Source organism: Mobula birostris, chromosome 32, assembly GCF_030028105.1.
Source record: "Mobula birostris isolate sMobBir1 chromosome 32, sMobBir1.hap1, whole genome shotgun sequence".
Classification (NCBI taxonomy): Eukaryota; Metazoa; Chordata; class Chondrichthyes; order Myliobatiformes; family Myliobatidae; genus Mobula; species Mobula birostris.
In genome coordinates this window covers 30,538,082-30,553,501 of record NC_092401.1, presented here as the reverse complement: position 1 = coordinate 30,553,501, position 15,420 = coordinate 30,538,082, and the positions used below count along the sequence as shown (strand labels likewise).

At 43.9% G+C, this 15,420-nt stretch overlaps 1 protein-coding gene across 4 annotated transcripts in view; it reads left to right on the top strand.

Annotated features, from left to right (window-relative positions):
• LOC140191170 (adhesion G protein-coupled receptor E3-like) overlaps window positions 1-15,420 on the top strand; it is a 144,101-nt gene that overhangs the window by 67,564 nt on the left and 61,117 nt on the right. For all 4 annotated transcript variants that reach the window (XM_072248319.1, XM_072248318.1, XM_072248317.1 and 1 more), the window contains 3 exons: window positions 7,076-7,216; window positions 7,674-7,741; window positions 13,393-13,527. In XM_072248319.1, the coding sequence (XP_072104420.1) occupies window positions 7,076-7,216; window positions 7,674-7,741; window positions 13,393-13,527 (344 nt within the window). The remainder of the gene's footprint in view (window positions 1-7,075; window positions 7,217-7,673; window positions 7,742-13,392; window positions 13,528-15,420) is intronic.

Below are 15,420 nucleotides of genomic sequence, written 5' to 3'. Positions count from 1 at the left end.
TGATCATGGACTGTTTGTCCCACTTCCATCAGGGAGGAGGCTACGTAGCATCCACACCAGGACCACTAGACTCAAAAACAGTTACTTTCCCCAAGCAGTAAGGCTGATCAACACATCCACCTACTAACTCCACCACTACTTTATAATTCCATTTCAGTCACCTCATGTCCAGCCTGGTGTCTCTTTATGAGCATACAACCATTCTATGCAAATTCATCTAGATATTTTATGTATTTATATTTATTGTATTTTTTATTATTATTGTATCTTTTGTGTATTTTTATGCTGCATCAGATCTGGAGTATCAACTAGTCCGTTCTCCTTTACACTCACAATATGTACAGGAACTGCCATTAAACAAAATTGAATCTTGAATAACAGGGTGAGCAGAACTGAATGCAATACTCCAGATGTGGTCGAACTAAAGTGTTATAAATAATGACAGAGGGATCTGAATCTCTTATTGACAGCACTGTCAGTTCAGCCCTCTCCGTGTCCCACACTGACAGCCCTCTCCATGTCTCTGTTCAGCCTGTGTCCCACATTGACAGCCCTTTCGGTGTCTCTAACCAACTCTGACAGTCCAGCCTATGTCCCACACTGACAGCCGTCTCCGTGTCTCGAACACACCAATTCTGACAGTCCAGCCTATGTCCCACACTGACAGCCTTTCTCTGTGTCTCTAACCCTATTTCTCTCTCCACAGATGCTGTCTGATGTGCTGAGTGTTTCCAGTGTTTTCTATTTTTATTTCATATTTCTGGTTTCTATAGTTCTTAATTATCGGAACACTGCAGGCAACATGTTTGCACCTTACTTTATACTTTATACTTGTGCAAAGAGCAGCAATTCGCCCCACAGCACAAGTGCTTGTGGAACTCAAAGCCACAGCCTCCTGACTTAGGAGCAGCATGCAACCACAGCTGATGTGCGATGTTGCAAAATAATCGACAACTCTCCCCACAACCTCAGAGGGTGCTTTAAATGACAGAGACAGCACGCAATGGTAAAAAAATGCTGCTTTAAAAACTGATGTCAGCTAAAGATCTCCTTCAGATGAATCTTGTGTGGAAAGATTACCTAACAAGTTGGTGGTTGCGTAATATTGTGCCACTGTAGCCATATGCAATTGAATTTTGGACACAAAGTGTTGAAGGTCTGGACTGTCGAAAACTGCACTTTGAGACAGTGATCCATTTCTAGATAGGCAATGAGGACCCCAGGATTCTCCTTCCACAGTGGCCAGCATGTACTTGGGATATGAAAATAAGCCTGGCTCCTAGGGGATGTCCTCATGGTCACAGGGAGAAAATGACCCCTCTAACACATACAACATCAGAGGTCAAGATTGAATCAGGGACTCCTCCCAATGAAGTGTGGACCCATTTCATTCAACCTCTTCAAGCGCACGTCCCAGGATAGGGTATGGTAGAACTTCATTGCACTCTCTCTCACTTGGAAGACTACTTGTACAAAATATTCCAGGTCTTCTGTAACAGAAGTAAGGCACCTTTATTTCTGTATTGAAACCTTCTTGCACTAAGGCTAACATGGTGTTTCTCTCTGAAATACTGAGTCTTTCTCGCACTTGACATGCAGTGGTCAGAACTGGAATCAGGTTTAATATTACCGGCATGTGTCGTGAAATTTGTTAGCCTTCGCAGAGCAGTACAATGCAATACATGATAATATAGAAAAAAAAAGCAGGTCAATTATAGTAAGAAAATATATAAAATAGTTAAATCAAAATAGTGCAAAAACAGAAATAATGAAAGTGAGGTAATGTTCATAGATTCAATGTCCATTTAGAAATTGGATGGCAAGAAATGCTGAGTGTGTGTTTAGGCTTCTGTACCTCCTACCTGATGGTAACAATGAGCAGAGGGCATGCCCTGGGTAATGAGGGAACTGAATGATGGACATCAGCTTCCTGAGGCATTGCTCCTTGAGGAGCTAGTGCCCAAGAAGCAGCTGACTAATTTTACAACTTTCTGTAGCTTCTTTCAATCCGGTGCAGTAGACCCCTTCACCTCCAACCACCATACCAGACACAGTACATTTGTTAGAAGTTTTTGGGAGTTATAGGTGACAAACCAAATCTCTTCAAACTCTTAATGAAACATGGCCACTGTCTTGCTTTCTTTATAGCTGCATCAAAGTGTTGGGAGCAGGTTAGATCCTCAGAGATCTTGACACCCAGGAACTTGAAATTGCTCATTCTCTTCACATCTGATCTCTCTATGAGAATTGGTTCATATTCCCTTGTCTACCCTTTCTGAAGTCTACAACCAGCTCTTACTGATGTTGACTGCAAGGTTGTTACTGCGACACCATTCAGCGTGCTGGTATATCTCGCTCCTGTACACCCATCTGAGATTCTGAGAACAATGTTTGTATCAATTGCAAATTTATAGTTGGCATTTGAGCTATACCTAGCCACACAGTCATGACTATAGACAGAGTAGAGCAGTGGGTTCAACACACATCCCTGAGGTATGCCAGTGTTAATCGTCAACAAGGAGGAGATATTATTACCAATCCACACAGATTGTGGTCTTCTGGTTAGGAAGTCAAGAATCCGATTGCAGAGGGAGGTACAGAGACCCAGGTTCCCACAGCTTATCGATCAAGACTGTAGGAATGATGGTGTTAAACACAGAGCTATAGTCAAAGAACGGCATCCTGATATAGGTGCTTGTTTGTATTGATTCATGTACAAGGACTCCAACTCCCTCCAAACAACAACACATTTAAGACTTTCATATACAAAACGCTGCAGGAATTCAGCCCATTAGGCAGCACCTATGGAAATGAATAAACAGTTGATGTTTCGGGCCGAGACCTTTCCTCGGGACTGGAAAGCAAAGGGGAAGAAGCCTTAATAAGAAGGTGGGGAAGAGAAAGGAGTATAAGCCCGAAGGTGATAGATGAAGCCGGGTGGGTGGGGGAGGAGGATGAATTAAGAAGCTGAGAGTTGAATGGTAGAAAAGCTGAAGGATAAGGTCTGAGATGAAAAGAGAGTGGATCATGGAAGAAAGGGAATGGGGTGGGGCACCATGAGGAATTGATGAAATGGTGAGGCAAAGAGAAGAGGTAAGAGGGGAGCCAGAGTGTGGAATAGAAGAAGAGGAAGGGAGAAAATTATCAGGAGTTAGCGAAATTGAGGTTCATGCCATCAAGTTGGAAGCTACCCAGACAGAATATGAGGTGTTGCTCCTCCATCCTGAGGGTAGCCTCATCTTGGCTGCAAAGGAGACCATGGATTGCCATGTTGGAATTGGAATGGAGATTGGAATTAAAATGATTGGCCACCAGGAAATCCTGATTTTTGCAAATGTGGCGAAGATTCTCGACAAATAGTTCCCTCAGTCTAGGTCAGGTTTCAACAATGTGGAGGAGGTCACATTGGGAGAACCAAATACAGTAGATAGCCCCGACGGCCTCAAGTAAAGTGTTTCCCTCTTGGAAGGACTGCTTAGGGCCCTGAATGGAATTGAGAGAGGAAATGAATGGGAAGGTACAACGCTTCTTCCATTTGCAGGTGTATGTGCCAGGAGGAAGCTTACTGGGGTGGGATGAATGGAGAAGGAAGGGAACCACAGAGGCACAATCCCTGTGGGAAGTGAAGATGGGGAGGTAAAGATGTGTTTGGTGGTAGAATCCCATTAAAGGTGTCACATATTGTGGAGAATGAGGTGCCAGATCCAAAGGCTCAGAGCATGGTAAGCGAGGCCAAGAGAAGCTTGGTCCCTGTTAAGGTGGTTCGAAGATGAGGTGAGGGTGGATGTTCAGGAAATGGAGGTGATCCAGGTGCAGGCAGCATGGCATGTGAGGGAAAGGAAACCCCGTACTTTGAAGAAGGAGGGCTACTCTGAAGTCCTGAAAGGAAAGCCTCATCCTTGGAACAGATGAGGCAGAGACAAAGGAACTGAAAAAAAGAAAGGCATATTTACATGAGAGAGGGTGTAAGAGATATAGTCAACGTAGCATTTCAGACTCTCACCATTTATAAACCCTCCATCTTTCTGTTTTTTTATGAATGATCTCAAACTTTTCCACATTACATTCCATCTGCTGTGTCCTCAGTATGCTCCCCAGAAACCTCTGGTATCCACTCAGCAATTGGTACTTCTGCAGGGTGCCCTACAGAGTGTCCTCAGATTGGAGAGGATGCAACTCCTGCATGAAAGACTGAGTCATTTCTCCACGCTTCCTCGGATGAGTACTGTTGTGGAGGCTAACAGGGTTGGTACATCAGAACAGGCAGCAACAGCCATGTAATTTCAAGTCAAGTCTAATCGCTTTTATTGTCACTTCAACCACAACTGCTGGTACAGTACACAGAAAAAACGAAACAACAATCCTCCAGGACCATGGTGCTACATGAAATAACACAAAACTACACTAGACTACGTGAAACAACACAAAACTACATCAGACTTCAGGCCTACACAGGACTATGTAAAGTGCACAAAACAGCGCAAGACAGTACAGTAATTAATAAACAAGACAATAGGCACAGTAAAGGACAAATTACAATATAATAATAAATTATGTAAATATAATTGCAAATGTAAACAATGTAAACAATGTTTTAGCAGGAATTGAGAAAGAAATGAGCAAAAATTGCAAAGGGAGCGGAGTGGTGTTCAGTTGAGTGTGTGAGAGTGTGTGTAGGTTGGTGTCAGACTAGACTCTGGGAATTAAGGAGTCTAATGGCTTGGGAGAAGAAACTGTTACATAGTCTGGTTGTGAGAGCCTGAATGATTCGGTACCTTTTGCAGATGGCAGGAGGGAGAAGAGTTTGTATGAGGGGTGTGTGGGTTCCTTCACAATGCTGTTTGCTTTATGGATGCAGTGTGTGGTGTAAATGTCTGTAATGGTGAGAAGCGAGATCCCGATGATCCCTTCAGCTGACCTCACTATTCGCTGCAGGGTCGTGTGATCCAAGACGGTGCAATTTCCGACCCAGGCAGTGATGCAGCTGCTCAGGATTTTCTCAATACAACCTCTGTAGAATGTGGTGAGGGTGGGGGGCTGGGAGATGGACTTCTCTCAGCCTTCGCAGAAAGTAGAGACGCTGCTGGGCTTTCTTGGCTATGGAGCTGGTGTTGAGGGACCAGGTGAGATTCTCCGCCAGGTGAACACCAAGAAATTTGGTGCTCTTAACAATCTCTACAGAGGAGTCGTCGATGTTCAGCGGAGGGTGGTTGCTCCATGTCCTCCTGAAGTCAACAACCATGTCTTTTGTTTTGCTCACATTCAAATACAGGTTGTTGGCTCTGCACCAGTCCGTCAGCCGCTGCACCTCCTCTCTGTATCCTGACTCGTCGTTCTTGCTGAGGAGACCCACCACGGTGTTGTCGGCGAACTTGATGATGTGGTTCGAGCTGTGTGTTGCAACACAGTCGTGGGTCAGCAGAATGAACAGCAGTGGACTGAGCACACAGCCCTGGGGGGCCCCCGTGCTCAGTGTGATGGTGTTGGAGATGCTGCTCCCGATCCGGACTGACTGGGGTCTCCCAGTCAGGAAGTCTAGGATCCAGTTGCAGAGGGAGGTGTTCAGGCCCAGCAGGCTCAGCTTTCCAATCAGTTTCTGAGGAATGACTGTGTTGAATGCTGAACTGAAATCTATGAACAGCATTGGAAAGTACATGTCTTTTTGTCCAGGTGGGTGAGGGCCAGGTGGAGGGTGGTGGCGATGGTATCATCTGTTGAACGGTTGGGAACGTGAACTGCAGGGGGTCCAGTGAGGGGGGCAGCAGGGTCTTGGTCTGCCTCATGATGAGCCTCTCGAAGCACTTCATGATGATACACGTGAGTGCAACAGGACGGTAGTCGTTGAGGCATGACACTGAAGATTTCTTTGGCACGGGACGATGGTGGTGGCCTTGAAGCACGTTGGAATGATGGCGCTGCTCAGGGAGATGTTGAAGATGTCAGTGAGAACATCTGCCAGCTGGTCTGCACATTCTCTGAGCACTCTGCCAGGAATATTGTCTGGTCCAGCAGCCTTCCGTGGGTTGACCCTGAATAGAACTTTCCTCACATCGGCCACGGTAAGACACAGCACCTGGTCATTGGGAGAAGGGGTGGTCTTCCTCGCCACCACGTCATTTTCCGCCTCAAAATGAGCGTAGAAGTTATTCAGTGCATCTGGTAGGGAGGCAAGACCAGCACAGGCAGGTGATGTTGTCCGTGGGTTCTAGTTGGCATGTGTAGAGATGGTCTTGGACACAGTGACATCATCGATGCACTTGCTGTGTACTTCTCTAAGTTGGTGGAGTCGCCATCGGTTGCAGCCTCCCTGAACATGCGCCAGTCAGTGTGTTCAAAGCAGTCTTGAAGAGCAGAGATGGCTCCTGCTGGCCAGGTTTACACCTGCTTCAGGACTGGTCCAGAGAGTCTGACGAACAGTCTGTATGCTGGAATTAGCATAACAGAGATGTGGTCTGAGTAACCAAGGTGGGGGCGGGGCTCCATCTGGTACGCGTCGGGGATGTGAGAGGAGGAAGAGGAGGTTTTAGGTTCATGACTCCTTCCCCAAGAGTGCACTGGGAATCACATTGTTCCCTCCAGTCCTGTTTTGAGTGATGTTCTCAGAGGCAATGCATTCTCAAGTCTTGGGTGACAAGGATCACCATTCTCTCAGTAACACCCCCCTCACAGTGTGACTCTCTCTCTATACCATCCCTGCCTCAGTGTAACCCTCCTTCAGTACTGCATTTCTCATCGTCCGATTCTCCCTTAGTACTGCACTCCCACAGTAAGTAGCTCCTTCCATGCTACAATGGGGTTTGGACTGAAAAGCTTGGAATGGGTTCTGCCACTGTTGTTCCCACCTGGTTGGGCTTTGAAAACTGAATTTTATGCAACTTACTACAAGACTGTTGCTGATTCAGCCTCTTCCAAGTTGCAAAATAGATAGAAATCTGTCAAAAATTAAGGAAACTGATTTTGAAAGCAGAGGTTGAGACTGAAACAAATTTCTATGTTTGTGGAGTTGTCTGTTAGGTGTCCACTGGTTCAGTGTGCTGAAGATCCAGGTGTGATCAGCTTTGTCTCTTTGCTATAGATGTTGACGAATGCCTTTTGAAACCATGTGGCTCCAATGCAACCTGTTACAACACGGTGGGAAATTATACCTGCATCTGCAACCCTGGCTTCATTTCATCATCAGGAGGCAGTAGACTGCAGCACGGAGGTGTTTGCATTGGTAAGCACTTCACAATTCACTCCTCCTACATTACCTGGATGATCCTTTGCCTTTTATAAAGCAAGTGGTATATTATTGACACTGTTTTATCTTCCTTACTGTACAACTGTTGTATTCTACCTTTCCTTCCCTGAACAGTGCCCTGTTCCTCATTGGCTGGTTCTGAAATATTCCTTGTCATCAGGCCTGTTGAAGGTTGCTGTCGTTACACAGTAGCCTATCCCCAGTTGTTTCCTCAACTCTCTGATCTAGAAACCACCTCTCACAATCTATGAGTTCATTCTCTTTTTGTTCCTCAGATTAAGGGCCACCATTATTATGTTACCTTTATTTATGCACCACTAGCCCAGAATCAATTCTGATGACATTACCAGTATTGGGGTGTGAAATTTTATTATGAATGTTTTGACTGCAGAGAACTGCAAATATTCTGTCATTCTGCTGTGCTCCTCTCCAGAATTTGAGTGTCCAGATGCTGTTGCTCACAAATGTTCACCTGTAACCGTGGATATGGGATCGGTAGAGGTAGGCTCATATGCTTTAAAACTGTTCTTTACTTTGAGCCACTTAGCATTAAGAGTGTCATTTATCCTTTCTCTCATTCACCCTGAGAAGGAGAGAGTATGCTACTGTTGTCTTGGACTGAGTCTCCAAGCAGCCCTTTGGTTTTCCTCATAAATGATTGCTTAATAAACAATATCACTTTCCTCCCTCAATCTCTTCCAGTTCTCAGCCATTCCCTCCCACCATTTGCAAAACATTACTGCAGTCTGTGCCACTGTGCAGTGCATTGCTGAAACTTGTCGAGTGACACTTGTAGTGTCACCTTCCCAAACTTGGAGAGTGACAGGATAGATGTCAAGGAAAGTCAGTGAAAGCAGAAAATTAAGAAAGTCTGTAATATGGTCTGTGATTGCTGACATCAGGTAGAAGGTACAGATGCCTCAGGACTCACACCACTGGGTTCAAGAATAGTTACTACCTCCTTCAACCATCAGGCTCTTCAACAAAACGGGATAGCTACCCTCATTTAAGGACTCTTCTATATTGTTATTTCATGTTCATTATTTATTGCTATTTAATCATATCTGCATTTGCACAGTTTGTTTACAGTTAACAGCTCCTGATGTAACAGTTTACAGTCACTGTTCTGTAGACTTGCTAAGTATACCCACAGAAAAAGAATCTCAGAGTTGTATGTGGCGACATGCATGTAATCTGATAATGAATTTAGTCTGAACTTTCAAATGTTCAGCTTAAGAGCAGTACAATGTGGAAAAAGATTATGAAAAATAGATCAGTAGGGGAGGTAGAGGCAGTCACGTTGGGAGAGCAAAGTGAGGAAAGGGATAGCAAGGCGTACGTAGCCAGCTGGAGCAGAAATAAACAATAGAGGTTGGAATTCAGACTAAATGCAGAATCATTGATCATTGGATACACAAAGTCCACAACAGAAAAACAAAACGATAAATTATAGCAACCAGTACCTGTGAGGATGGGGAGAAATAACTGTCCAGCAGCAATAGCACGAGCACAGGTAGATGGGACTAGCTCACTGGGCAACACAGTCAGCACGGATGAGTTGGGCTGAAGGGCTTGCTTCCATGGTGTAGGACTCGTTCACTCCAGAAATAAAATAAAGGTCAAAAGATACAAAGAAAAATAGATTCCTGATGTATTAGTGTGAAATTGTAAAATCCACATCAACATGAATACTATAATTTTCTGGATGTGTTTTGGATGGGGCCCCATGCACTCTCACTCAGTGTTACAACGTAACCGGCCTGAATACGCCAGCCTGTTGCAGAAACACAGCACTGCTGTATGGCATTTTCTTCGTGCACTGTCCTGATCTGAGCTGCACTGAAAAGGGTGACTGACTCCCCCGTGATTGATAGGTTCAGTTTGCAGGCCAATATCCAAACATCAACAGGCAGCAAAAGCTGCTTTCAAGGCTATCCATCAGGTGGTGTGTGGTTTAGGCAGTGAAAGTTGCACCAGAGGCTATTTGCTCTCTCAAAGGCCAACTGGGTCATCAATGTTAGTAGAAGAAGAGCCCTTGGGCTTCCAGTCCCATGTTGATTGGTTGCCCATGGTCAGCTGGTGACTGAGTGGTCAATGTCTGGCAGTGTTAAGCAATCCCAAGAAGATAGGGAATATATTGGAAAATATTGTTATGTTGGGAGTTCATATTCACTTGGAAAGACCAGGATTAATCAAAGCTTGTCATCATGTATTTGTTGGGAACAGATTCAGTCTGATAAGATTGACTAAATTTTTCAAAAGGTTTTAAGAATTTTTTAACAGGATATATTGATGAGGGCAGTGATGTTGATCTAATCTACATGGACTTCAGTAAGGCCTTTGATAAAATCCCCATGGGAGGCTGATCCAAAATGCTGGAACCCATGGCAAATTGGATCCAGAATTGGTAACAAGAGACTAAGGGTGAGAGTGAAGGGACGTTTGTTGGGAAGCTTGTGGCCAGGGATGTGCCATAGAGACCCATTTGTTTTACTCAGGGGTCCCCAACCTTTTTCGCACTGCAGACCGGTTTCATATTGACAATATTCTTGCGGACCGGCCGACCAGGGTGGGGGGGGGAGCGGTTGCCAGCGGACAAGAGTAGCAGTCAAATACGCTGCGTTTACCCCGAGAAAGACTACAATGACCATGAAGCCTTGTGCGGGCACCAGTGCGCATGCATAACTTGCACGTGCGTGTACGATTTCTCTCCACAAATCGATTTTGGCGATTCTTTTCAGGCAGTGGGGGGGGGGGGGGTGTTAATCACGACCGGAATACAGATGATAATTAGCTAATGCACTCAATTTCGTTTCTAAAAGGGTTTATCTAACGAATTTAATATTAAACACACAGCGCATATTTTCCTCGCATGAATATAGTGATAAGTCAATTATCAGGGGAGCTTGAAGTAAGTGGTGAACGAACTTACAGTAGAAGTGGTAGAGGCAGGTTCGATATTATCATTTAAGGAAAAATTGGATAGGTATATGGACAGGAAAGGAATGGAAGGTTATGGGCTGAGTGCAGGTCAGTGGGCTGAGGTGAGAGTAGCGTTCAGCACGGACTAGAAGGGCAGAGATGGCCTGTTTCCGTGCTGTAATTATTATGTAGTTATATAAGTCAATAGCATCATAACATTTTAAGTATCATTTGGATATTAAACACGCAGCACATATTTTCCCCATATGAACATATAAAATCATTGCAACACACCAATATCGCTGAAACAGTGGGAGCCCTGGGCTTGTTTCCCTGCAACAAGACGGTGCCATCAAAGGGAGACAGCGATTCTCTAAGGGGGTTCCTTATGTCCAGTCTATTCCGCAATTTAGTTTTCGTTGCATTCATTGCAGAGATATGTTGGAAATGGAAGCAACGTTTTCAGTGCTTCCATGGCTGTCTCAGGATATTCAGCCTTGACTTTGATCCAGAATGCCGGCAGAGATGTTATGTAAAACATACTTTTCAGCCCGCCGTCATTTACAAGCTCGAGGAGTTGAACTTCTTCCCGCACTGAAATGGATGACGCGCGGGTAATGACCTCGCATGCGTTCAAATTCAACAGTGCGTGACAGGGAATGAGGAAAGGTGCCGCTGATTCATATCGCCAAATCATATCGTTTCCTCGCGGCCCGGTAGCGCATGATCTGCGGCCCAGTACCGGTCCGCGGCCCGGTGGTTGGGGACCGCTGGTTTTACTGTTCAAACGTGAATGTAAATGGAAAAATTATTATCAGTAATTCTGCAAATGACATGGAAATAGTGTTGTTAATAGGAAGATATTTGAATGCAACAGTATGACATTTAGATAAATGCTTAGAATGATACAAAATGATTAGTTATAAGACAGCTAGAGCAATAAAAAATAACAAAGTAAGTTTATTATCAAAGTACATAAACTGTATGTTGCCATACTACCTTCCAATTCAATTCCTTAGAGGTAATTCCAAGAATAAATAAATATAATAGTATTTTAAGGAAACTGTACATAAATAGACAGAGATGGACAAACAACAAATGTCAAAAAGAAGACTAATAAAAATAATACTGAGAACATGAATTGTAGAGAGTCTTTGAAAGTGAGTCTGTAGGTCATAGAATCGGTTCAGAGTAGTGGTATGAGAAGTTATCCACACTGTTTCTGGAGCCTGATGGTTGAAGGGTAATAACTGTATCTGAACCTGGTGTTGTGGAATCGAAGGCTTCTGATGGTAGTAGTGAGAAGAAGGTATGGCCTGGATGGTGAGGATCTTTGATGATGGATGCTGCTTTCTTGTGGCAGTGCTCTATTTAATGTACTCAAAGTTCTAATAAAGGTAGGACGTAAACATAGGGTCTTGAGGAACAAATCCAAAGATTCCTCAAAGGGGGCAGGACAGATAGTGAGGGTGGCCTGGGCTGGAGGGTCCCAGTTCAGAGGGGAGATTGAAGAGACTGAGTTTGTCTTTATCTGAGGGAGAGCAGATAGAAGTATACCAATGTATGAGGAGCATCTGGTAGAAGAGCAGAAACTTTTCCCCACAGCTGAGATACTAAAACTACAAGATGTAGATCTTGTGTAAGAGGTAAATGATTTGAAGGTTTAACTGAAAGAGAGTGTGGAGAGTTTGAGACCTGGAATACACTGCCTGAAGGGAGTTGGAGGCTGAGGCTCTCACATTTAACAAGTTTCTGGACAAGAACTTCAGTTGCATGAGAACACAAGTCCACAGGTCAAGTGCTAGTAACTGGAAATGGTATGATAGGTAGTTGATAGTCCGCATAAACATGGGACTCATGTTCTCTCATAATATTTGGATTTTCACTGAAGTACACTGTTTAATCAAGAAAGTTTAACTGCAGGAAGTTCTAGCATGTGCATGAGAAGCTCATTCTATGCAGGATTTTTATTAAACTTTTGTCAACTAGCTTCTCTGCCTAATGAGGGTAAACACAACCAAATTTATGTATCAATGTTGTCCAGAAACCTATCAGAAACTCATAAAACCGTAAGACAAAGGAGCAGAAGTAGACCATTCAGCCCATCAAATCTGACCTGCCATTTCATCATGGCTGATTTATTACCCCTCTCAACCCCATTCTTTTACCTTCTCCGCATAACCTTTGACACCCTAACTAATCAAGAAGCTATCGACTTCCACTTTAATTACTGTATACCCAATGATTTGGCCTCCACAGCTGTCTGTGGCAATGAATTCCACAGTCTCACCACCCTCTGGCTAAAAACAATCATCCTCTGTTCTAAATGGAAGGCCTTCTATTCTGATGCTGTGCCCTGTGGTCCATGACTCCTATTATACAAAACATCGTCTCCACGTCATCTCTATCTAAGTCTTTCAATATTGGATAGATTTCAATGAGATCCCCCTCATTCTTCTAAGCTCCAGTGAATACAAGCTGAGAGCCATCAACGCTTCTGATATGTTAACCCTTTCATTCGTGGAATTATTCTCATGAACCTCATCTGGATCTTCCCCAATGCCAACACATCTTTCCACAGATAAGGGACCCAAAACTGCTTACAATACGCCATGTGCAATCTGACTAATGCCTTATAAAGCCTCAGCATTACATCTTTGCCTTTATACTCTCGTCCTCTTGAAGTGAATGCCGACATTGCATTTGCCTTAATTATCACTGACTCAGTCTGCAGGTTAACCTTTAGGGAATCCTTCACGAGGACTCCCAAGTCCCTTTACACCTCTGACTTCTGAATTTTCTCCCCATTTAGAAAATAGTCTACGCCTTTATTCCTTCTACCAAAGTGCATGACCAAACACTTCCTTCATTTCTTCCTCCACAAATGTCTTTCCAAAATATTTCATCTAGTCTCCTTCCCTACTTGCTCCTCATTGCAGAGTTACCGCCTCCCACCCATCTCTTCTCTCCTGTCCACCACTTCATCCTACCAGCACAACCCCACCTTAGCATCAGCAAACCATGGGATATCATTTCCACAATAAAATGATGCAGGTCTGACTCTAAACCTCTCAACATTCATACTTTGCAAACCCCCTGATTTTCCCGTGTGCTGCAGGGATCTTCACACATGACAGAAATGTATATTGCTGCTGCCAGTAATGTTGTTGTATGTCACATGTAGCCAAAACCTGTGGAAGATGGGTGACATGTCAAACTTTTCTCTGCAGGTGGGTGATTCCAGACCTGACACAAGGCAGGAAGCGGTTGATCCAGTTTGCAGGATCGTAAACATTCTGCATAACCACAATGTGTGTGAAATGTTACACAACAATGAGAGCTTCGACCCTGAGCAGCATCTCCAGGTGAGAACTGTGGAGCACATGCAATGTTGCTGAGGGAGAAATAGCTTCATTTCTTGCATCATGTGCCCTGGTCAGCTTGATTCATTTTTAAAAGCTTTCTCTTTTGTTCAAATGCATCAATGAAACCTGGTCACTATTATGTATTGTTTAAGTAATACAGAGGGAGGTAATCTATTCTAACCAGCCCACAGAGATGGGAACCGGAGTGATAGTGCTGAGGATTAGGTAGTTGGTTTACAAACAAAAGCAATCTGTAGTGAGACTCCCAGCAAGGAGAGGCTGATGACAGGGCAAAATTGCAGTCAACAGGACAAGTTGCAATGTAAAAGGGTGGACAAAATTGAAAAGGGTGAATACAGGACTGAATGTGTTATTTTTGAATGTGTGCAGTATATGGAATAAGGTAGATGAACGTGTAGCACAGTTACAGATTGGCATAGATGATGTTGTAGGCATCACTGAATTGTGGCTGAAAGAAGATTATAGCTGGGAGCTTAATATCCAAGGATACACATTGTATCGACAGGCAGGAGGGCACATGGAGTGGCATTGCTCTGTTAGTGAAAAATGAAAGCAAATAATTAGAAAGAGGTGACATAGGTGTTTAATAATTGTGGATAGAGCTAAGGAACTGCAAGGGTAAATGGACCCTGATGGGAGTTGTATGCAGACCCCCCCTCAAACAGTAGTAAGGATGTGGTCCACAAATTACAACGGGAGGTTGAAAATGCATGCCAGAGGGCAACGTTACAAATAATCATGGGAGACTTCAATATGCAGGTAGATTGGGCTGGATTCCAGGAGTGGTTGTTTCTGGAATGCCAACAAAATGGATTTTTAGAACAGTTCGTGGCTGAGCCCAGTAGGGGATCAGTTATTCTGGATTGGGTGTTGTGCATTGATCCAGATTTAATTAGAGAGCTTCAGGTAAAATAACCCTTAGGGGAAAGTGATCATAATATGATCAAATTCACCCTGAATTTTGAGAAAGAGAAGCTAAAGTCAGATGTATCAGTATTATAGTGGAGTAAAGGTAATTACAGAGACATGAGAGAGGAGTTGGCCAGAATTGAATGGAAAAGAATACTGGCAGGGATGACAATAGAGCAGCAATACCAACAGAAGGCAACTAAAAAAGTCATTAAGAAGGAAAAGATGGAATACGAAAGTAAGCGAGCAAATAATATTAAAAAGGATACCAAAGGTTTCTTCAGATACATGAAGTGTAAAAGAGAAGAGAGAATGAGATCTCTGACCTCTTGCTTCAGCAGTCTGAAGTACCCATCTGCTTTAAGCAGGCTTCACTTTAACCAGACCCTTAAAAGAACATGGTAACCTCCCTCAATGACAATCATGCAGTGGCACTTACATCCACAGTGTAGAAGTGTTTTGAGAGGTTGGTGATGAAACATATCAACTGTCTGAGAAGAGATTTGGATCCGCTCCAATTTGTCCACCAAAACAACGGGTCCACAGCAGGTGCCATCCTATTGGCTTTTCACTCTATCCTGGAACACCTGGACAGCAAAGATACATACATCAGGATGCTCTTTATCTACTACAGCTTGGCATTCATTACCATCATCCCCTCAAAATTAATCAATAAGCTTCAAGACAGTGGCCTCAATAACTCATCATACAATTGGATCCTTGATTCCTCACCTGCAGATTCCAATCAGTCTGGATTGATAACAACATCTCCTCCACAATCTCCATCAGCACAGGTGCACCACAAGGCTATGTGCTTAGCTCCCTGCTCTACTGGCTTTACACTCATGGCTATGTGGCTCCAATGACACCATTGTCGAAGGCCGAATCAGCATAAAAGAGGGAGACTGAAAATCTGTCTGAGTGGTGCCATAACAAAAACTTCTTCCAACCCCAAGGAGCTGA